At 35.1% G+C, this 24,639-nt stretch overlaps 1 protein-coding gene across 1 annotated transcript in view; it reads right to left on the bottom strand.

The window, feature by feature from the left end:
* Ddr (discoidin domain-containing receptor 2) overlaps window positions 1-24,639 on the bottom strand; it is a 191,375-nt gene that overhangs the window by 133,999 nt on the left and 32,737 nt on the right. The window contains exon 3 of the mRNA XM_089104637.1: window positions 17,480-17,585. Within this exon, the coding sequence (XP_088960763.1) occupies window positions 17,480-17,585 (106 nt within the window). The remainder of the gene's footprint in view (window positions 1-17,479; window positions 17,586-24,639) is intronic.

Genomic DNA, 24,639 nt, shown 5'->3' with positions numbered 1-24,639 from the left:
GAAATAAAGTTAGAGTTGTGAAGTCAGTGTTTTTTAAATTCTGGAACTTGAACCGGGGTCAGTAATTTGAGAAATTTTTGGGGTTTGTATTTTTGGTGCAAATGAATTCATACGCTACCCCCCCCCCATAATGAAAAATTATTTTTTTAAACATCACTTAAAAATCGAAAAGATACCCCCCCCCCTTAGCTTTGACAAATACGTGTTTTGTACCTTCATTTAGAGAAAAGCTTAAACACCCCTCCTTTAGATTTTGAAAAAATAAATCCAAAAGTAATCCTTGTCTTTACCCTATATTTTCATAAATTGGCACCCTTGGTAAGGGACTAACCCAATGGGGTGAGGCTTGCGGCCTGCCCCCTCACCCGTGAATTCTAAATTTTCAATAATTTTTGGACATTTCTTATTCAATTCATTAATTAAAACTCATATTTTACTATTACCCCCCCCCCCTCAAAAATTCAAACATTTTTTAAGTTTCTTATGTCAACAATCAAGCAGTTCATGGTAAACAACTGTGGGTAAGGAGTGACTCGGTCTAATAGCAGCCTAAACTCTAAAAAACAGAAACCAAAATGTGGAATTTTGTATTTTTGTTTTGACTCTTCCCCCTCCCCCGAAATTGGTTCTTATTAATGGGCCCCTTCCTGTAACAATTTCATGGGTACGTGCCTGAATGCTCATTTGCCAAGGAAATAACACACCACTGCGCAGCAGTACGACCTTTGAAAGTGGGAGGTTATTTAAATAACTTTTTTGACAGTTTTAAACCGATTAGCTATCGCTAAATTTTTCAGTGGATAACACTTTGACAGACATTGGCATTTTGCAGTGATCTCTTTTGATGCTTAAAAAGGGCTCTAGAAGTTTGAATTTCCGTTTGAATGAGCTTAAAATCACTATTCTAGATTTCTTAGAAATTTTTAATTTGATAATTTAAGATTCATCACGATCCAAAGCACTTTTGGAGGCTGTTTTCATCCCTTTTTTAAAATTATGCAAACGTTTTGTGTTACTACCTTTTGATAGTGAAAAGTAGTCCTGATGCACTTTACATATTGCTATAAAAAGAAACTTAATTTGATTGAATATTATTATCAAAACTACAGTTCCTTGGAGGAGGAGGGGGGGGGGGGGTTAAGGCTTGTATCAATAAAGATTTTTTTACTGATCATTCACTGTCATGATCTTTGTGATCGATTCCAAATACGTTACAAGACGGTCATATACGCTGAAGCTTTATGACAATGCCGCAGCCCAGCCAAAATCTTCTTGATTTTTAATATGCCCTATATTTCCTCGTTTCCCACATAAGTCACGTAATTCTTGCATTCAATTTTTTTTTTCAAAATTCCCCCTACTGCTTCTCAGGGGAGTTTTGAGCCCTGCTGTAGGTCAAATTATTGAGTAGCAGCTACTTCGCTAAACATTATCAAAGTCTTTTTTTTATGTTTAAAGTATACTTGCTCAACTATTTTTCTTGTAAAGTTTACATAAATAAAAGAAGCACAGCTTGTTACAAAGTAACAAAGATTGAGGCATAACCGCATTCTAATCCTCACCAAGCTGTTTTGCAAATAGCATAATAAACTTCCTCGCTTTCATCGAGAATCAGCTTCTTTCTATTCCTTCTTCAATTAAAAATCGAGAGAAGATCAATTATAAAAGTGCCGGTAATCATACAGGGCTATGGCCCCTAAGGTAATCAGCAAAAAGTGGCGTATGTCAGCTTTGAGACCTTACAAACAAGCGACATTTCTTAAAAGGGAGGATAGACATAACTATTCTGCATGAATAATAACACACCCAAATCTCTATGGGGGACTTAGCAAAAATTTCAAAGCACTTGGGTATTCATAACATTTTAATTAAGTTCAGGATTGAAAAAGGCTGAATGTCTAATATATACAGTTCATTGTGTATTTTAAGATTTTTGATTATGGTTCCTTAAAATGAGATCAGCTGAACTAGCAATAGACGTACCTTCTCGCCCAGTAATGGTTTTCCAGTGAGGGCAAATTGATCTCATAAGGCAACAGTATACGAGCTCTCAACTTTGTTTGCTATTAACCATAGAGCAGTATTTCATCAGATCATGAATATTCAAGAAGACTGACTTTTAAAGAAGCTAGTATTCAAATAATCAAAGGCTTTCATCTTAAAACTTCCCAGTATGAAAAATAGTATAACCTTGCTAAACGACAATCACGCAAAAGAAGCCCTTTTCATACGTTATCAATACCAGGAAAACAATCAGATTTTTTTTCGGGATTTCAGATTTTGCGCTGACGACAATCTTGGATTCTTATATAGTAAAGTAAATTATTACTTCCAACGAAACAAAACATCAAAAAAGTACCCTGATCTTGACACGTCCGCAGAAGGGGGCCTCCTTGCCCGGCTCCACCGAAATCTCACAATTTATTTTCTGATAATTTCTGATGCTACTGACAGAACAAAGGATATTGGGTAGTTAAAGCTCTATATACAATCCGTTAATTGTTTGTGACGATTTTTTGGCCTGTAATTGCCAGATTGTGTTACCAGCATAATATTAACATATTTTTGATCCATCTTCTCACCCTCTGTCAAGCAATCTTTGAGCTAACTGTTAGTTTGAAATAGCATCGGGTCATGGTTCTCCTTTAGCCCCTAGTCTAGGAGACAGGGATGGATCAAGAGCAAATTATTGGGGGGGGGTTCAATGTGAAAAGGGCGCCAATTATTGACCAAATCGATAGGTTTATTTTTAAAGCAGAGTGAAAACAGAAAAAAAGGAATGAGGGTGACAGAAAAATCTTGTGGGGGGACCCCCTGTCCCCAAAATTCGCCAGTGCTAGAGAATAAAGCGGTCATTCTTGCAATCGAACCCTGTCACTTCACAGCCTAAAACCGAATGTTGCTAACGATAGGACAAGAGTGAAATAAATTAAAAAAACACCGAGCGTTCTCCATCTTTGAGGTAATTAAATAAAAAAAAAAGTTTTTTTAATTGAAAGTAAGGAGCGACGTTGAAACTTAAAACGAACAGAAATCATTCTGTATATGAAAGGGGCTGTCCCCTCCTCAACGCCTCGCTCTTTACACTAAAATTTTGCATTGTTTAAAAAGAATAGAGTTGTGAGAAAGTCAAACTTTAGCGTAAATAGCGAGGCGTTGAGGAGGAGATAGACCCTTTCATATACGGAATAACTTCTGTTCGTTTTAAGTTTTAACGTCGTTAAAACTATAACGTCGTCGTTAAATATATCTATTTAACGTTTTTTAACGTCGTCGTTAAATATATCTATTGGTATCAGAACTCCGTTTTTTAGAGTTTTTGTTACTATTGAGCCGGGTCACTCCTTACTTACACTTTGTTACCACGAACTGTTTGATTAACTTGAATGGATTACCTTGCTTCGTGTTGTTTTCTCTTCAGTCCTGTTATGTTTCAACCTGGTTGAAAAATAAATTAACCTGATCTTCCTTGAAGTAATGACTCTGGGACTGTTTTAATTTTTAGATATAGTTTTAATTAGTGCATTTTAAGTCTTATTTTATTTTTGTATGTTATTTGTCGAGGACGGCTATTGTATATGGGTCTGAAATATTAAATTGAGGCTTAGAAAAATTTCACTGTCTTAGACTATTTCCCCATTGTTTTACATGTTGTTGTTTATGTGATTGAAAGGTAGTGTAGTCTCCGCTGTTATCTAAAATACTAGCCAAACGTACTTATCCATCCAGCTAACTTGAAAATTCATTTTTTTAGCCAGTGACATGAGCTGGGAAAGGATAGTCATTATTTGATATTATTTGGTTTTATCGGAAACCGAACCTCTTCTTTGGAGAAAGGCTCCAATGTGAAGCTTAACCGCAATATTTATTTCCTCATGTTTATCTGCTATTACCTCAGCATTTGGTATTGATTCTTGTCCTGAAGTTCAGTCGCAATGGCCCTGTTCAGATGATCATTTTTTTCTGAGTCAGGATCGCTAATTCGTCGTTTTCAAACAGTTCGTGGTAACGAACTGTAAGTAAGGAGCGACCCGGCTCAATGGTAACCGAAGCTCTAAAAAACAGAATTTTGATAACACTGGATACATCAAAAGAATCAGATTATAATACTGATTTCAAATATATAAGTTTCATCAAGTTTAGTCTTACCCATCAAAAGTTACGCGCCTGAGAAAATTTGGCTGATTTTAGAAAAAAGGGGAAAGACCCCTAAAAACTATAAATCCTTAATGAAAATTATACCATAATATTCAGCGTATCAGAGAACCCTACTGTACAGGTTTCAAGCACCTATCTATAAAAATGTGGAATTTTACATTTTTTGCCAGAAGAAAGATCACGGATGCGTGTTTATTTGTTTTTTTTTCCCCAGGGGTGATCGTATCGACCCAGAGGTCATAGAATATCGTGGTAGGGCTAATTGGAACGGAAATTAAAAGTTCTAGTGTCCTTTTTAAATGACCAAAAAAATAGACGGCAACTAGGCCCCCTCCCACACTCATTTTTCCCCAAAGTCACCCGATCAAAATTTAGAGATAGCCATTTTGTTCAGCATGGTCGAAAATATTATAACTATGTCTTCTAGGATGACTTAATCCCCCGAAGTCCCAGGGGGGAGGGCTGAAAGTTATGAACTTAACCCAATGTTAACATATCGAATTGTTTATTGGGAAGTATACAGACGTTTTCTGGGGGGATTTTTTTGGTAGGTGGGGGGGGGGCTGGGTCGGGGGCTATGTGGGAGGATTTTTCCATGAAGGAAGTTTTCATGGGGGAAGGGACAATGTTATGAAGGGTTCGCCAGATTTCCCAGCATTATTAAAGAAAAAGATCAGAAATTAAATAAAAAAAAAACAAGTTTTTCAACTGAAAGTAAGGCTTATTACGCTGATTTAAAATATATAAGTTTCATTAAGTTTAGTCTCACCTATTAAAGGCTACGAGCCTGAGAAAATTTGCCTGATTTTCAAAAAAAGGGGAAAATATCCTATAAAAGAGCATCCCATCATCAAATTCAGCGTATCAGAAAACCCTACTGTAGTTGTTTCAAGCTCCAATCTGCAGAAATGTGGAATTTTGTATTATCTGCCAGAAGATAGATCACGGATGCGTGTTTATTTGTTGTTTTTTTTTTCTCCGGGGGTGATCGAATCGACCCAGTGGTCCTAAAATATCGTAAAAGGGCGTATTCGAAAGGAAATTAAAAGTTCTAGTGCCCTTTTTAAGTGACCAAAAAGATTGGAGGGCAACCTAGCCCCCTTCCCCGCCATTTTTACCCAGAGTCGTCTTAACAAAATTTTGAGATAACCATTTTGCTCATCATAGTTGAAAGGCCCAGCAACTATGCCTTTGGATATAACCTGCCCCCCCCCCCAGAACCCCAGGAGAAAGGTCTTTGTAAAATTTGCCCATTTTTTACACATATAGTATTTATTATTGTGAAGTATGTATACATTTTGGGGGGGGGCAGATTTTTTGCTGGTGGTTTTTCCACGGGGGAATTTTATATGGGAAGGGAAGTTTCCAGGGGGTGAACTTTTCAGGGGAAATTATACACTGGGGGAATTTGACAGAATACCTATACAAAATTATTTTTAAATGTCTTGCTTTCTCTTTTCCGTCTCAATTTTACGCGTGGAGTTGTTAAGGGTAATCGTCCGGGGTAAATTTTCAGGGGATTAAATTGTGCAGAGGATACTTCCGTGAGAAGGGGGATTTCTTCGTGGAGGTGGGGACAGATTTCCTGGAATTTCTCAAAGACAATCAGAAATTAAATTTTAAAAACTTCTTTTTTCAACTGAAAGTAAGGAGCAACATTAAAACTTAAAAACAACAGAGATTATTACATGTATGAAGAGGATTACCCCCTCCTTGACACCTCGCTCTTTACGCTAAAGTTTGAATTTTGTCCCAATTCTTTGAGAACAACTCCTGAAACACAAGGGTCTTTTAATTAGAAAAATAGGAAGCTTTTTTAAAATAACTAAAAAAATTTAGCATAAAGAGGGCAAGAGGGCAGAGGGCATTTAGCATGTTGAGGAGGGGGAAATCCTCTTCATACATATAATAATTTCTGTTCGTTTGAAGTTTTTAGTGTTGCTCCTTGCTTTCAGTTGAAAAAACTCAGTTTTTTTTATTTAGTACAAATTAAGAACATGTTTACAATGCTAATAATAATAAAAAACAAGTTTTATCAACTGAAAGTAAGAAGCAACATTAAAACCTAAAACGAACAGAAATCACTATGTACATGAAGGGGTTACTCCCTCCTTAATGCCTTGCTCTTCACGATAAAGGTTTTGTAGTGATTATAAAAACTTTTTATGGTTCTAATTAAATAACCCTTATGTTTCAGGATTCATTCTTAAAGTATTTAGACAAAAAGTCGAATTTTTAGCGTAAAAAGCGAGGTATTGAGGAGGGGGACAGCCCTCCTATTATATGTTATAATTTATATTTGTTTTAAATTTTAATGTTGCTTCTTACTTTCAGCTGAAAAAACTTGTTTTTTTTATTTAATTTCTGATCTTTTTTTAAATAAAGCAGCGAAGCCCGTCTCCCCCTTAATAGAAAATTCCTACCACGGGAAGATCCTATAGACAATTCAATCCCCGTAAAAATTTAACCCAAAAAATTATCCTTAAAATGTCCACATCTAGAATTGAGTGGTCAAAGAGAAAGTCAGACCAATAAAAGAATTTCGTATAGAATTCTGACAAATTCCTCAGTGTAAAATTTCCGCTGAATATTTCATACCCCAGAAAATTCCTTTCCCATAGAAAATTCTCTCCATTAAAAATACCCCCAGCAGAAAATTCACGCCTCCCCCAACTGAAAAGTGCAAGCTTACTTCCCAATAACAAATTTTAGCCCCATACGTAAATAATGGGCAAATTTCACAACTTAAATACCATTCCCCAGGGGCTTTGGGGGATCATATTATCTCCAAAGATATAGTTATTTGACCTTTCAATTATGCTGAACAAAACGGGTATCTCAAAATTCTAATCGAACGAATTTGGCGAAAAATGGGCTTGGGAGGGGGCTAGTTACCCTTTAATCTTAAAAAGGGCACCAGATCTTTTAATTTTCGTTCGGATGAGCTCTCTCCCAGTATTCTAGGACCGTTGATTTGACACGATCAACCCTGGGAAAAACGAAAAAAAAAAATATACAACACGCATCCTTGATCTTTCTTCTGGCTGAAAATACAAAATTCCACATTTTTGTAGATGGAGGCTTGAAACCTCTACAAAAGGGTTCTCTGATATGCTGAATCTGATGATGTGGTTTTCTTTAAGATTACTTGAATTTTAAAGGGCGTTTTATCCCTTTTACAAAAACTAGGCAAATTCTCTCAGACCTAAAGCTTTTGACAGGCAATACTAAACTCAGTGAATCTTATATATTTAGGATGAGCATAAAAACACACATTTTTCTTATTAATCTCTTGATATTGATATAAAAATTGCGTTTTTAAGAGTTTCGGATACTATTCAGTTGCTTCGCTCCTTACTCACAGTTCGTTACCATGAACTATTTGATTCTCGCCTTTTTAGAAGCTTACCGAAAATGTCTTTTTGTTGCAGGTTCATTTTATTGGTATTAGCTAATGGTTTTGCAATATATTTTTTTAATAATTTTTAATTAAATTTATCAATAAAGCATTAAGTGAGTGCTCCCCCAAATCTCTATTTAAAGCCCTATTAGCTTAAGTTTAATTTACATTGTCTCATGAACAACTTGTTTAGTGCCCAAATCACTGCTAATGAGGGGGGTGTTTTCAAAAAGTATTGTATGGCTAGGGTTTTCAAAAATATGGCTGCTTATAGTAGAATCAAAAGAACAACAAAAACTATTAGAATTTGAAGCCTTAGTTATATCATCCTTATGCTGTTGCAGGCGTTTTTTCTTTTTTTTTTTAATTTTGGTGGGTTCTACAACCATAATACTTGTAGCCGCAGTCACAAGGTATTTAATAAACTTCTCTATGACGAGTAACCGGGGTTTTATCTTTACCAGAGTTTAGAAAAATTCATGATTTTTAAACCACTAGTAAAAGCTACATACATGTTATTTTCTGTGCAAACTTTTTTTTTAATTAAAAGTAATTTCTGGATTATATAGAAGGTAGATTACATTGGACGGTTTATTAGGAACTCCAAATTATAAAAGATCTTCGATTCTAAGACCTTTCTATTAATAATACAATTACTTGTTGGTTAAAAAGACACTCTAAAACAGGTGCGGAATTTGCTATGGGACAGGGAGGTCAACTGCCCCTCACCATACCTCAGTTGCCCCCCCCCGGACTTCAGCATCCCCCCTCCCCTAGCTAAAATTTAGTTTCTTCAAAAATCTTGTCAAAACTAAGATAAGCATACATAATTTAAGCATCTACAGAATTAAGTCAGTTTTGTTTAATATACCTTTGCCTTTATGGAATTATATGGCTCATTTTTCAGTTATCACTGTCATTTTTACTTGATTTGGAACATTGGCTACAACCTTGCCCTTCCCCCCATCCCGAATTTTGGCGAAATTGCACCACTGCTCTTAAACCAAATATACTTTGTCATGCCAAGTTCCTAATAAACCTCCAAATATAATATACCTTCGATACATCCCAAAAATTGCATCAAGATTATAGCCTATATATATTCGTGTTTAAATAAAAGTGCTTTAATCGTAAGAAAATATTCTGATCAAATCTAAGTCCAAACAGCTTGAATTTAAGTTCAAAAGCACCCTTATGACGTTTCCGCTTGTTTAAAAAACAGAAACACTTCAGTCGACACATGTTAGGCCTACTCAAAAAATATATTGGTGATCTTGGGTTCAGTCAAGAAGAGTAAATACATCAAAAAAATAAAAGTGTAAAATAAAAACGATTGTAACTCAACTGCCCTTTAAATTGCACGAAATTGCGAATAAAACCTTTAGAAAGAAAAAAGAAATGATCACGCTCATTAAAAAAAAACAATAGTTTTATTTTTAGCATTTTAAACCACTGTTTAGTATATAAAACTACAATTTAGCTTTAGTATTTTTACGGGGCGTGCGCTATGGGGGATCTATGGAACCAAGTTTACCCCCCATCATATAGAAATCTTTAAAATTCTTTAAAAATCTATAAAAATCAAAATTTTTACGGTATTGAAAGAACGCGTCGAAGCCAAAAAAAATAATTAATCTTTACGTTAATATAATTTCCCAAAGAAATCTGTCAATAAACTAATCGAAAGAAAACAATAGAACAGTAAAGGAGACAATCTCCCTTCTCTCACCTTTTCAGTGCTTGCCCTCGATGAAACATTTAACAGACAGCAACTTCAAAGTGATTCGCGAGAACTGAACTATTACTCTAATAATAATAATCAAGGTCTATGTGATTCATAGGTTAGAACAAAAATATTTTTGAAAATCTTATTTGCAAAAGCAGATTTTGACATCTATCATGGTGTCAAGTCGCTTAAAAACATCCCACTAGTCAACTTTTTAGCTGTTTTTCCTATAATTGTGTCTTTTAATCTTCCTTGAAAATCTCCTTCAAATTTCCCACTTTAATATAATTCCCTAAATAAATATTTGATTTTTCAGAAGAAAGTTTCTTTTTTTTATGTTAGGTAAGTTGCAAATATAGGTTCAAGTTTAATGACAGTTTAAGTTAAGATCCTCTTTAAAGCCAGTGTTTTAAAAATCCTGCCCCTTTAAAACCAGCCATAATTGCAATTGTTTAACTTTTTGTGTGAAAGGGATCCGGAAATACTGATATCAAAGGCAAAGTATAAACACATACAGACAAGTACTGACAAAACTGTTCAAAAGTGACTCCGCTTACCTCAGTGCCTCTAGAGGGGAAATGTTGTACTACTTAACCCCTCCGAGCCAATATATTAAATTTAATACAGCTTTTACGGAACAAGTATAATCACCTACGGAACTTGTGAGTTATCCGCCAGGTTCGCATAGGTATGGAATCGTCTCCGGAGACGCGGACAAAGGGTCACCTTTTTTCAAAGTATAATCATCTACTGAACAAGTACAGTCAAAGCTCTCCAAAAGTGACCCCGCGTACCTCAGCGCCTCTAGAGGGTAAATGTTGTACTAATTAGCTGCTCCGAGCCTATAAATTAAATTTAATACAGCTTATACGGAACAAGTCTAATCACCTACGGACCTTGTGATTTACTCGCCAGGTTCGCATAGGTATGGAATTGTTTCCGGAGACACGGAAAAAGGGTCACTTTTTTGTGTGGAGAGGATAGGTTTTGTCAGTACTTGTTCAGTATGTGTTTATACTTTGATCAAAGGCTAGCTTGATTTCAGCGATGAAACCATACTTGCAGCATTCTTAATCTTTGTATTGTCGCTCTCTGCATGGCGCTTTCGCGGGACAGAAACCTGAAAGAAGAAGTGCCTGAAGGCACTTCTTTGAGGGACAGAAACCATTGCCATATATATATATATATATATATGGGCATATATATATATATATATATATATATATGTGTGTACTACTGAGGCAAATATTATGTATATATGCTTTTTGAATGTATTCATAAATATGACGTCACTTACATACATTTTTTCCAAAATTGAGGCTTTTAACTACTTTTCTCGAGTTTCTGATTTATCTAGATCGTTTTTTTAGGCCAGAAAATCCTGGAATGCAAATTTTCCCGAAAAAATACGGAGCCATTTTTTAGATAAAATAATTAAATACACAACATGACGTCACTTAAATAAAAATATTTTTTCCAAAATTGAGGCTTTTAACGAGTTTCATCAAACTTCTGACCTATCTAGATAATTTTATCAGATCAGGCTCATGTTGCTGAAATTGCAGACCATGAATCAAATTAATTTAAAAAACAACGAGTTTTCAAATGAAAATAAAGAGCTACTTTAAAGCTTAAAATGAACAGAAATTATTCTGTGTACGAGAGGAAACTTTATATGATCCTGTTTGAGAAGGGAGGAGAACTTCATTCAATTGAGTATAGGGCATTTTCCATTTCTGCTGAACAGGGAACGTTTGAGTGATTATTCTTATGCACCAAATTGAACAGAGCCGCGAGTTGCGAGTAGACACAATGACGTATTCTAGTTACTAAAGCCAATGGGAACAAAGCCTTACTTGGTTCTCAAAACGCATTTGAGACCACCTGTTGAAAAGCGTCTACCGGTTTTTTTATATCTTCTTGTTGTCTACCGAAAATCTACCAATTTTAAGTGACCTTTGCCCGATTTTCGAAAAAGAGAAATGGAAGCACTCAGGCTAGTGTGAACATTATTGCTTAGTATAAAAATTTATTTTCTCAAAACTCTCGTGTTCCTATTATCCCCTTCTTCAAAACGAATATTAGGTTGTCAGCAAGCAATGTACAACAAGCAAACACCAGCAAACAATGTTTTTTTTTTTCAAGACAAATATTTCTAACGTTAATGTTAAAAACTGTAAACTGTATGAAACAACTTGTAGTTTAAGTTTTTGAAAATGTTTTATATGAACTGTATCTAAATAGGTGCAAACAATAAGACTTCAGGGGATTAAACACAGTTCAGGGAGAGGGGGGGCATTAAAAATGAACTTTCAGTCACAACATTCAAGCCAATGCAGGGGCGGATCTAGAGTAAAATTGTTTTGTTGTCTTTTTTTGGGGGGGGGGGGGGCTATGTGACAAGGGCACCAATAAGCAAGATCTTGGGAGGGGGGCAATATGACAAGGGTGCCAATAATTGACCAAACTGACAAATTTATTTAAAAAAAAAAGAGTGAAAAACATAAATAACAAGGAATGAGGGCGCCATAAAAAATCTTGGGGGGAGGGACAGGGTCCTTCCCCGGCCCCTTGGTTCGCCACTGAGCCAATGTGCACTTTTAAATTTAGAGGAGGAAAAGGCAGTCTTATAACATGTGCAGGTATATAGACTCTAAGTCTTGATGTGAGGCAAAAGGAAAAATGTACTTCTCATCTTGATAGGGAAAATACCACAGTAACAACTTTAAGTAAAACAAAACTTATTTGAAGGGCTTGTTTTAGTTCGTATTTAGTTCCAAATTACTCGAAATAAAAAAAAAAAAAAAAAAAAAACAAAACGCTAAGAGCAAAGAATAAAAACATGCTTAAGGACTCAAGAAGTAACTCCTAGTCAGTAATTATGCGTTGTTTTGCTATAATTCTTTTGTAAGCAGTATATAATCACGAATAATTAAACATGGAATTATAAATTTGTTTTACTGTTTAAATGCTGTAATTTTACACTTCAGAACGTCTCGCTACAATATGTCCGTACATTTTTTCTGTTGAATTTTATAGGGTCAATAGTTCATCTATTGTTAGCGCCATCATGTGAATTAACATTAAGTTTAACAGTTCAAAGTTCGTCATTATCTTTGCAATTGCATTGAATAGTTGTAGAATCAAGTTAAAATATATGCGAATAAAATTGGAACATATGTATCTGCATTGAATAGCAAGACTCTAATAGAGAAGGACTGGCGAAAGCATTGCTTTCAATCTTATTACTATACTATAAGGGTTACTGTAAGGGTAATTTTTCATAGTTACAGCAGTAGCTGCAATTTAGTAAAACCACTGCCACGAGAAAAAAAATGTGTTTTGGAAAAACTCTAGTAACAAAACGTTCTAATTGATAATTATTTAGAAATATCTGGATTCAACTTCATGGTATTTTGGAGTTGAAGAAAGAAGTTTCTGAGAATTCAAGAAGGAATCCGAAACTAGCGTTCCCCCCGTACCTTATTTTGCAACCCGAACTCACATAGCCCCCAAGACGTCCAATCAAAAATTGTATTTAGTATTTCTATTCAAAATAGTCGAAATGTCTAACAAATATGCCTTCGGAATGACAAAACCCCCACAGCCCGGAATAATTAGACAGTTTGCGTTTTTAGAAATTGCCAAACCCCCTCCAAAAAGAAATGTCCTTGTAAACGTGCCAGATTTTGATTAGATAGCGAAAAAAAGCAATCTCCATTGTTAGACCCTTAACTCTAAGACATAGCTGAACATTTTCCGTCAAGGAATCCTTACTGCAGAAACGTGCGGATGAAATCCTTTCCGGGGGGAGGGGGGCAATATTTAAAGGAGGAGCGAACTCAGAAAAAGGCAAGAAAATAGAGCATTTGAGGACTCTTCAAGTAGCCTACTTTGAAATTCCTGTCATTCTACAAGTTATACTCGCTTGAAAGAAGACAACCATATAAGTAACTAATGTCGTTAAAACAGGCCGTTTTTTTTATATACGGTGGTCTGGAAAAATTTATGTTAATAATTGTTTCCTCGCAGCTGAAAAACTCCAGCAAGATTAAGCAAAGTTAATTTCCCTCGCCGCACCTTACATTAGGACAGATGGACGGAAAGAAGAGACCTATATGGTTTCTTTTGTTTCCTGTTAGGACCTATTCTTGCAAGAAACCCTTCAAATATCCTATATAATGTCAGAAAAGCTCCTTGACAGAAAATGAAACAGCTGAAAACTATTCAATCAGCTTAAACATAAACAATTCTATTAACACAAAATCCCTGTGAGATCTGACACTAAGCTTGTATATGTTAATCAAAATATAAATATGGCAGTCGTCATTGCGTTGATGGCGCAAATTACTCTCATATTTTGAACCAGCCAAATTTTTCAAAAGATACAAAACTTAATACAAACAAAACAGAAAACAGTTGCCAGGTTTTCATTTGATATTCATTGCCTATTTACATGTGTGAGCCAATTTTTCAATCTTCAATCCCATGTACTTTTTAAGTGCAGAGGAGCTCTGCAGGAATAGAAACATGCTTGCCTAAGCCCATTCTTTTCAAGATTAGGTTAAAAACCTGATAATTGGTTTGGTTGTGGGAGTGGCTGGATATAACGTTAATTCACGCAAGTATCCTCATATTTTGAAGTTAATTATCCTCTTTTTTTATTAAAGTTATCTTGAACAAAATCATTTCAACTTTTCTATACTTAATTTGAAACATACTTTGCAATATTATCTTCTTTAAGCCCAATAAATATGAAGCAAAACTTTTCTATATTTAATAAAATCATCTTAGATCTTTTATACTTAATTTGGTACATGCCAAGGGCACCCTTGATTTTGAAAATACTTTTTTTGTTTTATTAAAGAAAAAAAAAACAAAAAAAAACACAATGTTTTTTTAGGCCATTTGGACGCCAACCAATCAGGGGAAAGATAAAATCTTTGGGCCAATGCTTCCCTCATTATCAATTCCTAAGCTTTTGACATCATGCTCTGGTACCGTGGATTGATTTATATGAAAATCCTAGATATTTTTACCATGGATCCAGAGAAACGAGATCAATTACTTTAAATTTTGGTGAACTCAAATCATTTACTGGAGAAACAGGACACTGATAATTAGGGCCACGGGCCCAACATGCCCCACCTAAGAAAAATGGCCGCCATAACGCTCCCCTGGTCAGAATCTCGAAGAATAAAAAGAAACCACAAAACACTTAATTTCTAGATCTCCAATAACCTTTTAGTTTTCCATCTCTCACCAATGTCCACTGCAGCTACAGAACAGCTTGAGAGAAACAGCATCCAGAGAAACAGGCCAGCTTTCTATATGGCTCATTTTTCATTTCCTACTGTCATTTTCACTTGATTTGGGAATATTGGCTCCGAGTTTGGCCCCCCCCCCCAATAATTATGAGAAATTCCACCACTGATTTTGTGGTCTGAAAAAATGATCTAGATAGGCCAAGAGTTTTAGAAAATTCGTTTAGAATCATTTTTTGAGAAAAAAAAATCATGCGAGTGACGTCATACTTATATACAGAAGACAAAGTAAAATTACAATGGAATGAAGGAAAATGTTAGTTTAGCGTGCGTGAACGGTTAGAAGTCACAGCAAAATTACGATGCAATGACGGAACGTGTTAGTTTAGAGTATGCGAGACTATGATTGATAAACAGGAACGAGGATCTAATATTTAGCACCTTTGACCTGTGCAAAATTACCCAGGATGAAAAATGACTGAACAGCTTTAAAAAGGCATGGAAAAAGAAACAGCAACAAATCGCATAAACAAAAATGCTGCACGACGAAATCTACAGTTAGCTGCAAACGAAAATGTGAGCTAAAACTAAAGAATAACACAATAATTATGCTATTGTGGAATTTATTTATTTAAGAAAATAACAAATGAATAAGGAATATGTTATTACAGGATAAGCAGGAAGGAGGAATTGAATTCACGACAAAATTTCTTGATTCAACTGAAATTGCTGATTTGGCACCCTATTACTTGAAACTAAAGAATAAAACAATAATTATGCCAATATGTATTTTAGATATCTTGGAGGGCAAAGGCATTGGAGCATTCCGAAATCGGAGGTGATCCACGAAAACGAAGCGCAAGCAAGATCTGCGGCTAGAAAATATATTACAACCGGCATCACAACGAATTGGCTATATCGAATCACAAATGAAGTCTACGGGTGGAAGATAAGCAATAACAGAAACTACTACTACTAACAACTCACCGCAGCACCAAACCGCCAGAGGCCATCACAGCTACGCACGCTCCTCCTCCATCCCAATCTACTCAAAGCCTTCCTTTTTACACCCTCCCACGAAGTTCCCATTTCCTTTAGATATTTCTTTATGACATCCTCCCACCCCAGACGAGGACAACCTGCTTTCCGTTTAGCCCTAGACGGTTGGCCGAAAAGAACAATCTTCAGCAATCTGTCATTCTTCATCCTCGCAACGTGCCCTAGCCACATCAACCTTTCTTTCATTATAGCCCAAGAGAGCGGTGTTGAACCACATTTCTCGTACAGCCTATTGTTTGAAATACGGTCAGTTAGCCGGGTAACCAGAACAATCCTTAAGCAATTTCTCTGGAAAATATCTAGCAAATCTTCATCCGCTTTTAGGAATTGAATTCACACTAGAATTTATTAAATCAGTTGAAATGGCTTATTTTACACCTCATAACTTGAAACTAAACATAACGAATATATATATATATATATATATATATATATATATATATATATATATATATATATATATATATATTATATATTATATATATATATATATATATATATATATATATATATATATATATATATATATATATATATATATATATATATATAAACAAGCAACTGTATATTTATTTATGTTTGTATGTATGTATAACTTTTTATTGGAAACAATTTTGAAGGAATCCAAACAGTTAAAGCAAAGGGCATGGAAAAACGTCTGGTGTAATAATACACGAAAATGAAGCGCAAACGAGATGGGCGGCTAGAAGACATGCGACAACAAGCCTCACTACGAATCTCAGATGAAAATACTGGACAACAAAATATGTGGTTAGGAGAAAAATTGCAGGAATGACCACATCGAATCATAAATGAAATCTGCGGTTAGAAGAGATGCAACAGTAAGAATCACAACGAGTGATTCGACCGGGATCGGGAAGAAAACAAATAGTACAAAATGGACGATTCTTTGATGCTTTAACAGGAAGCAGGAATTGAATTCTCGCCAAAAATTTTTTGATTATGCTAATAAATGATTAGAAAATCAAAAATATACAAGTCTACCGCGTTCCAAGTGCCAGGATCCGGGCCAAGTCGATCGAATAGGTCCTAGATGACATCAGATATCCCCACTCAGATATATCTTCATCTCAAAGTCATAATCTAGAGGCAAGTTTCTCTTACCCTGCCCGGAGAGATGATGTTGTTTCTAAATCTTCTTTTGAGGGACTTCATATCTTTGTTAGCTCCATTTTTTTCTTTCTTTTTCTTCTCTTTTTTTCTGTTAACGTTAAGAACAACCATCAGATTTGGTAAACCGGCTATTAAACCCGTTGGATTCTCAAAAAAACAAGGCAAAATATTTAGAACTGGGTAATCAAGTGGAGTTAATAGCGAAAAGAAAATTCCATTTCCATGAGAATGGCCGAGTCTATTGATAGAAGAAACACTCTGAAGAAAAGAAATTGGACATTGCTAAGCAGGGACGTTTATTTACACTGAAAGTTCTTTAGTTCCAGGATCTTGCATTCTCATTTGACTTTTCCTGACAAAGGACGTCTTATGCGTTAAACAAGACACTGTTGATCCAACGGCAGTTTAAGTTAGAAATTGAATTTCGAGGTGTGGTGAATTTTCGTGCTTGTTCTTATTAATTTAGTTTCACTGATACATCTAATGCTGTTAGATATGTTTAACTAAGGGCAGCATTGCTTTAAAAATAGCACTACTCATCTCTTCCATAAATATTTCATAAAAGCTATAAAAAGTCCCTGCTTGCACTGTGTTTATGCAGTTCTAAAAAAGTAGCCCAAGCTTTTAAATATCTTTTTCCACTGTCATAATATCCCTGTCTGGTTTGAGCTAGGAACACCAATGCTTTTTATGACCTATAAACGAGCAATTTTTAAGTGATAATTTATGCAGACTTGCCTTGCATTTTGAGGTCCAACACTACCATTTTCGAAGGAAGAACTTGCCCGAATATCTTCATCCTTAATTGCGCCAGATTCCATACCAAGAGCACTAGTACAGCGGGCTACAAAATGGATTCGTATTACTTGTATAAAGAAATAACACGACGATGTCAGTTAAAATCGTACATTCTGAAAGTCATAACAGAATTTTGTGTTGTAGTCACTAAAGATTTTGCTATTATTGATAATTTGGAGTCAATGAATTATACTATCTACATTTTTTTGGAAAAAAAATCTTTCTAGTAAACGTTCTAGCTTATTACTTCTTTTTGCTTTCAGACGTTACTGTATGCTGGCATATGTGCATCAATCGCATTACACTTGAGGAATGATTGGTTTTATAGCCTTAGGCTACACGTACTTTCGGCTTCGATCACGTGAACTCTTTTTAAAAGAAAAGTTATTTTAAAACCAATTGTGATAAAGAGCAAAAGAAGTGCTAAAAGAAATTAATCCTCATGACAGTACTGACGCAGAACCTAATTGGATGAATTAAACAACTCAGGGATAACACTAGGTTCACAAATACTTCTGTCATTAGGAGCATATGCTGCATGTGTCAGACTCTGGGGAGATTCGCTGGTTTTTTCTTCAGAAAAGGAAGTTTAGACTAAAAAAGTTTCTTATTGTGCCATCCTCATTCCGAGACGAGGGGTCCTTCAGAAGAACTCTTTTGAGGGGGTTCCTCCTTTGTTTGCAGGCAGGAGTGCCAATTCGTGAAAATATATGGATGTATGGGGAGAAAGGTTTTTGGAATTGAAGATACAAAAAAAACTACTTTTCAAGATCTAAGGAGGAGGGGGAAAATGTGTTTTTTTTTCGATTTTTATAAGTGAAAACAAAAAAAGAGATATTTTTCAAAATCTAAGGGGAGGGGGACCTTTAAATCCCTTGGAAAACCTTGCCATAGCGAAGGTCAGTTGCTAATAAGCTGTTGATCACTGCTGAAGCTTTTTACAGCTGTTGAAGACGTTGAGAACTTCTATGCGTTAATTACTAGTGCCCTGATCAAGGGGCATCTTTTGGGGGGGGGGGGGCAGTTGCCCCCTTAATAATACTGAGAATAAATTATCATACATCCCATGCCCTTTGACTATCCGGATATGAACCCCTACCCCCAATAAAAATGCTGGAGATTCGCCCCTAACCCTGTTGATACTGGCAAATTGGAAATTTAAATATCAGCGCCGCTAGAACTCGATAAGCTTCAAGCACAGATTGGCACTAACCAGGTTTGAATGAGTGTATGGAGGCGAAGGGATCTCGTTAATAATCCTAGAAAAGGTATACACAGTTTTTGTGCATGCACACAGGTCTGCAGCCACATCGACGGGTGATGCTGACGTTTTGTGGTACTATCAGTACCACAAAAATCGTATAAATAAAAACAGCTAAAATATCCTTCGTGAACTACGAACAATAACCGGGTCTTTACTAACTGTATCTAAAACGATATTTTTTACTCGATACGAGTCTTTTAAAGTACCAAGGACATCAAAGTCAAAACATATTTGTCCTCTGGCTCCGTCTTCGGTCTGTTCATACCTGAAAACCAGGATTTTCAACGATTTTTTTTTGTTTGCTGTACAACTACCAGAGTATATAAATTAATAAAATTTATAAATTATATCTTTATGCTGTGACAACTACTAACAAACATAGGTTAGAGGGAATATGTCAAAATTAAGAGAGAAAAGTGATATTTTTTTTAATCAAAAGAAAAACAGAATTCATTGATATCTCAATAGTCAACTAAAGGGATAAATACAATAAAACAAGATAGCTTAATTGGTATTTCTGAAAACATATTCGTATAGGTAAGTAAAGGTAATACATAGGTAATATATAGGTAGTATAGGTAATAATAGCTGTTCAATAATATAGTGTATATACTGTTTCTTATTTACATTTGGTACCAAGATGCTATAGCATCTTGGTAACAAATATAGCCCTATAGGGCTATACTTGCATAATTTTAATCATTCAATCACTGGTCCTTTTACTCAGTTTACTGCTAATCAATGGCAGTGTTTATCATTTGCTACAGCAATCAGGAAACTTGCAGTTTCTAAACCTCCATTTCGATAATTTTTTTTCGCTAATTTTCTGCTGCTTTTCATATACGTTCTTTATTTTTAAAATTTGCGCCTGCTAACTGTTAAAACTACATATCTGCATCGAACATCTTTTGCATAAGAATTGAATTTCCAGGCTTTCAATTTTTATAGACGTATATGGTTGTGCAAGATTTCATTTAAACAAACAATCCAATTTCATTTTTAGTATCCTTGAGACTTTAGTTTCTTAAGCACTTGGAAAAAAGAAGAAGTCTTAGCTTTATGAATATATTTTAATAATATAGGCCTACTAATAACAGGTGAGGGAAAATGTCAAACTTTTTTTTTTTAAATAGCTTCTTGAAATTGACGATGCCTTGAGTATATTGCTCGTTTACTCAGTCGCAAGAATGTTAGTTTTCTACGATATTTTCTATGACCCAAATTAGTAGGATTGAAAATTTTCATCGACGGTAGGGGTTTCATGAACGGATTCTTGCTTCTCGTTGGAGGAGATTCGGAATACTTTTTACGCCATACACATTGACAACTTATTATACTCGTTACAAGTTTGTCCAACAGTTTGGTTTTCTGTTGGCCTATGTTAAGTCATGCCATATTTTATTTCCAGCAAGTTCATACGTAACAACGGTCTGCCAGTTCCGTGGGATATTAACTGAGCCATCGAAAGTTGTGACCGTTTCGAAGTTATTCTACGCAGTTCCAAATCTGATTTTGCCATTTTGTGTTTAAAAGATACCTAATTTGAGGTGAGCAAATTTGCAATTCTGCTTAACCTGTTATACACGAGCTGTTTTGCAAAGAAAAAAAATCGCAGCTATTTTTACGCAGCTATATATATATTTTTAGGGTAGAATGCAATTCAAAAAAGGACTGTTTAGGTTTTTTACTTACAAATTTTAAGACGGGGATATAACTTCAGAATAATAATAGTTTAATAGCCTAGTGGTAATACACTATAAAAAAAACTGTTTGAGATTCAACAAAATTTGCTTATAATGTTTATCAACAGCAAAATTTGAATTTCAACAGCTGAATTTCAACAAGCTTAATTTTCAAACACAACAAAAAAAAAAACTCTGAAAATACTTGCCCTTCCCAAAAAGAGAGTACAATATTCTTTGCTTCAGTTTGAAATTTTCTATCGATTCGTATATATTTTTTTTTATAATTCCATTCGTTAATGCTGCAAGTAAAATGCTGCAAAATTTCCAGAGGTTTATACCTCTAAAACAACTAACAACCCAAAAATAATAATAAAATATTCCTACTTCAATTTTTGATTTTGTATAGATTGATGTATGTATTTCGGCAGAAAAATTACTTTAAATTCATTAAAGGGGGGCGTAAAATTTTTCGAAAGTGTATGGTAGGATGATTTAAAAGGTAAGAGAACATTCGGTGATGTTAACTGACCCCACTTTTTGCTCACAATCATATTTTTCACAACAGGTTTATTTAAAAAAAAAGCGACTACAAAATCCACATTATCACTTTTATACAGGCAGAAATACAAATTGCTTGGAATTTACTACGGCTTTACTGCAAAACGCCATTTTAAGGTTTTCAGTGAAGATAAACCTTTAAAATACACACCAGCTAAAACTAGATTAATCACCTACTTCAAATCAATACCCTTTTGGTCTTAATTATTCCATAATTATCTTATTATACCATAGTTGCATAAGGTCCAGATTTTTCGGGGCGAGTGGGGGTGCTATGAATACCCGTCGGAGTAGATGAAACAGGCAAAGCATGAATGGGTTAGAGACAAGTTACAAAATAAATCGTAATCCTCATGGAATTGGGGGGGGGGAGACATCTAGGTCTCGAGGTTCCCTGAGTGCATGTGTACTTCTGATCCTGAGCGACTTTTTGCTAAAATTCACTTGGCACAGATTCTAACGTGCATTTTGGATGTTAGATATTTACTTTGTATTTTTTTTTTTTTTGCATAGTCCGTGGTATCAGTCAAAAACATAAGCTATAATCAATGTTGCATTAGTCATTGTGATTTATTATATATTTTTTTTGGGGGGGGGGGGGGCAAAACCATACTGGAAAGCAAAAGTGCCTTATAACGCAGGCTTGTGAAAATTATACCAATTAGTAGCGAATAACAAGAGAAAAGGCAAATCATTCAAAAACTGACCACGCTCCCATTGCTATAATGAATCTATATGTATAAACAGTGTTAATAATTGGTCTCAGTTGTTATCTTGCAAGGTTTAAAAAATGCTATTAATTTCTTGAAGTAATTGATAGTAACGTGAAGAAAAAATTTCAAAATTGGTAGTTTTATTCGTACCTGGGCATTACATGGAAATTTCTAAAAAGTCAAGTTTGGTTAATGCTAATGAAATAAAATAAAGTAGGATGAATATATAATAGTTTATAAACAAATTTGGGATATATATTTGCAAATCCGGGGGATGGGGGGGGACGCATTACATATATTAAATACGTAACCTAACCTAACCTAGGTACCTTCCCCCCCCCCTAAACCCCAAAAAACAACAGTTTAAATATCGTATACGCAATGAAAACCACGCTATGCATTCCATTAGTTTATAGCGGTGCCTTGAATTAACCCGTCAGAAACGGGTTTTTCGTGACTGGTTTCCTTGCAACTGCCCATATAATGCCCAAATACCGTTTTATTACATTCACGAGCCTAATTAATTTTCCTCCGCTAGTCATGAATAATGGAAATAAACTATAATAAGGTAAGCCGGTTTCGCTTTCGAGCTTGCAAAAAAGGCCGGATACCGACTAATCGCGAATACAAAATGAAATAGCTAGATTTTTTGAAAACTGACCACGCTTCCATTGTTATAATAAAGTTATATATATAAACCGGTGTTAATAATCGGTCTCAGGTATTATCTTGCAAGGTTTTCAAAAATGCTATTAATTTCTTGAAGTAAGTTGGTTTCACTTTCAAGCTTGCAAAAAAGGCCTTATATTGGCCAAAATTTGAATTTCAACAGCTTAAATTGAATATTACAGATTATTTTGGAATTCCATTATCATTATTGAATATCCAATCAATTGAGAAACAAAAATGTTGGATTCCCATACCCGAATTGAATTTTCAAACACAACATGTTGGATTTTAAGATCCTTATTGGATTTCCATCTTGTTTAAAGTATTAGGCCTACAATTTTGTTGAACAATTAACTAGTTGGATGTTCTAACAGCTGCCAGGAACAGTGTTGCCAACACTTCAAAACAAAATGTAGCACAAATTGCCCTAAAAATGTACCAAGACAAAAAAAAATTGTACATATCCCAGTTTTTTTCCACGTGTTACGCGAAGAAATTATTCGGAGTAACATATATTACTACAGTAGCATTTTACTACAGGCCAAAACAGTCGTTGTTGTTCGGCCATTTACGACTGTTTATAGCACCGCCCTAATATTGGTCAAAACGACGATTTTAACACAAATCAGGAGCTAAAATCGAATTTTAACCTTGTATTCTTACAGAATATTGCCCAAAAGCAGTTGCTGGGACCTGTCTTTTCCATTTAATAGTTTGCATACAAATCCCCCTTTTCCCTTTTATGAAGATCTCGATGGAAGGGAGGATCGCTCCTGTAGCCCTCCCCTAAGATACGCTACCGCCTACAAACAATACAGGAAAAAAAAAACTTTTAAAATTGAGATTGATTTAAGAAGTGTCTTTGGGGATTATGGTCTGGTATAACACGTACTGACGATTTTAATGTTGAAACAATATATTTCTCCGAAATGCCTTTAAACAATCCTTTACTCACCTTGTAAGGTCAAGTTGGATATATCCCCACAAATGGTACAATAGGGACCATGTGGTTTACTATTTTTTAAATCACCTTAAACATCTAGACAACGGCATCTTTTATTTTTAAAACTGGAACTGGCTTTATAAACTTTGAGTTCCAACTACTCTATACTACAAAAACTATACATAAAAAATGACCAAAAATAGGACATTAAACATCATTATCTGAATCAGAAGCCATGGTGGCACTTGCAGTTGCAGATTTTCTGTACCCTTTTCCAGTATTTTCCCAGTTGGGGTATGTCACCATGCTCATGGGGGGTTTCCGGTCCTTGGTAACGAATCGTTTAGCACCCAGAACAGCATAAAGAGTAGTAAAGCTAAATTTATTTTTCAATTTTATTTTGTTTCAACTGACAGTTGAAAAGGTCCTCTCGGCGCAAACAGAAAAATGTGGTAGGATAGGCATTTTCATCATGAATTCACCCAAGAATGGGGAACTTTTGACTTGAGGACCATCACATCGTTCTAGTACTTTATTAAATAAAAAAAACAAGTTTTTTAAACTGAATGTAAGGAGCGACATTAAAACTTAAAACGAACAGAAATTATTCCGTATATGGAAGGGGCTTTCCCCTCCTCAACGCCTCGCTCTTTACGCTAAAGTTTGTTTTTGTTTTAAAAAATAAAGTTTTGAGACAGAGGCAAACTTTAGCGTAAAGAGCGAGGCGTTGAGGAGGGAAAAGCCCCTTCCATATACGGAATAAGTTCTGTTCGTTTTAAGTTTTAATTTCGCTCCTTACTTTCAGTTAAAAAAACGTGTTTTTTTTTATTTAATTTGTGAACGTTTTTTAATTAATGCAGGTTCTGATTTTTGCTCACCGTGCATGAATAATTAAAACAAAATTTGCATATTAATTTCAATTTTATTTGGCTAAATGGCTTTCTCGAAACTTGTCGAATTTTATTTACGAACGTTTTTATTAGTAATAAATATACGTAACTTACGAATTAACTTACGTAACGAACTTCTATATTCATATATTTTTAATACGTATATTAGGGGGTTTGCCCCCTAGTCCATACCTTGCTCTTTAAGCTAAAGTTCAAATTTTGCTCCAATTCTTTAAAAATGACCCCTTAATCACAAAGGCCGTTAATTAGAATAGATAGCTCTTTTGAAAGCACTAAAAAAAACTATAGCGTAAAGAGCGAGGTATTGACTTGGGGGAGAACCCCCTCATATACGTAATAATTTCTGTTCGTTTCAAG

This window comes from Artemia sp. Qi Xiang Cuo, chromosome 18, assembly GCF_049724085.1.
Source record: "Artemia sp. Qi Xiang Cuo chromosome 18, ASM4972408v1, whole genome shotgun sequence".
NCBI lineage: Eukaryota > Metazoa > Arthropoda > Branchiopoda > Anostraca > Artemiidae > Artemia > Artemia sp. Qi Xiang Cuo.
Note: the sequence above shows the minus strand (reverse complement) of the source record. Positions and strands in the feature narration are given on the sequence as shown.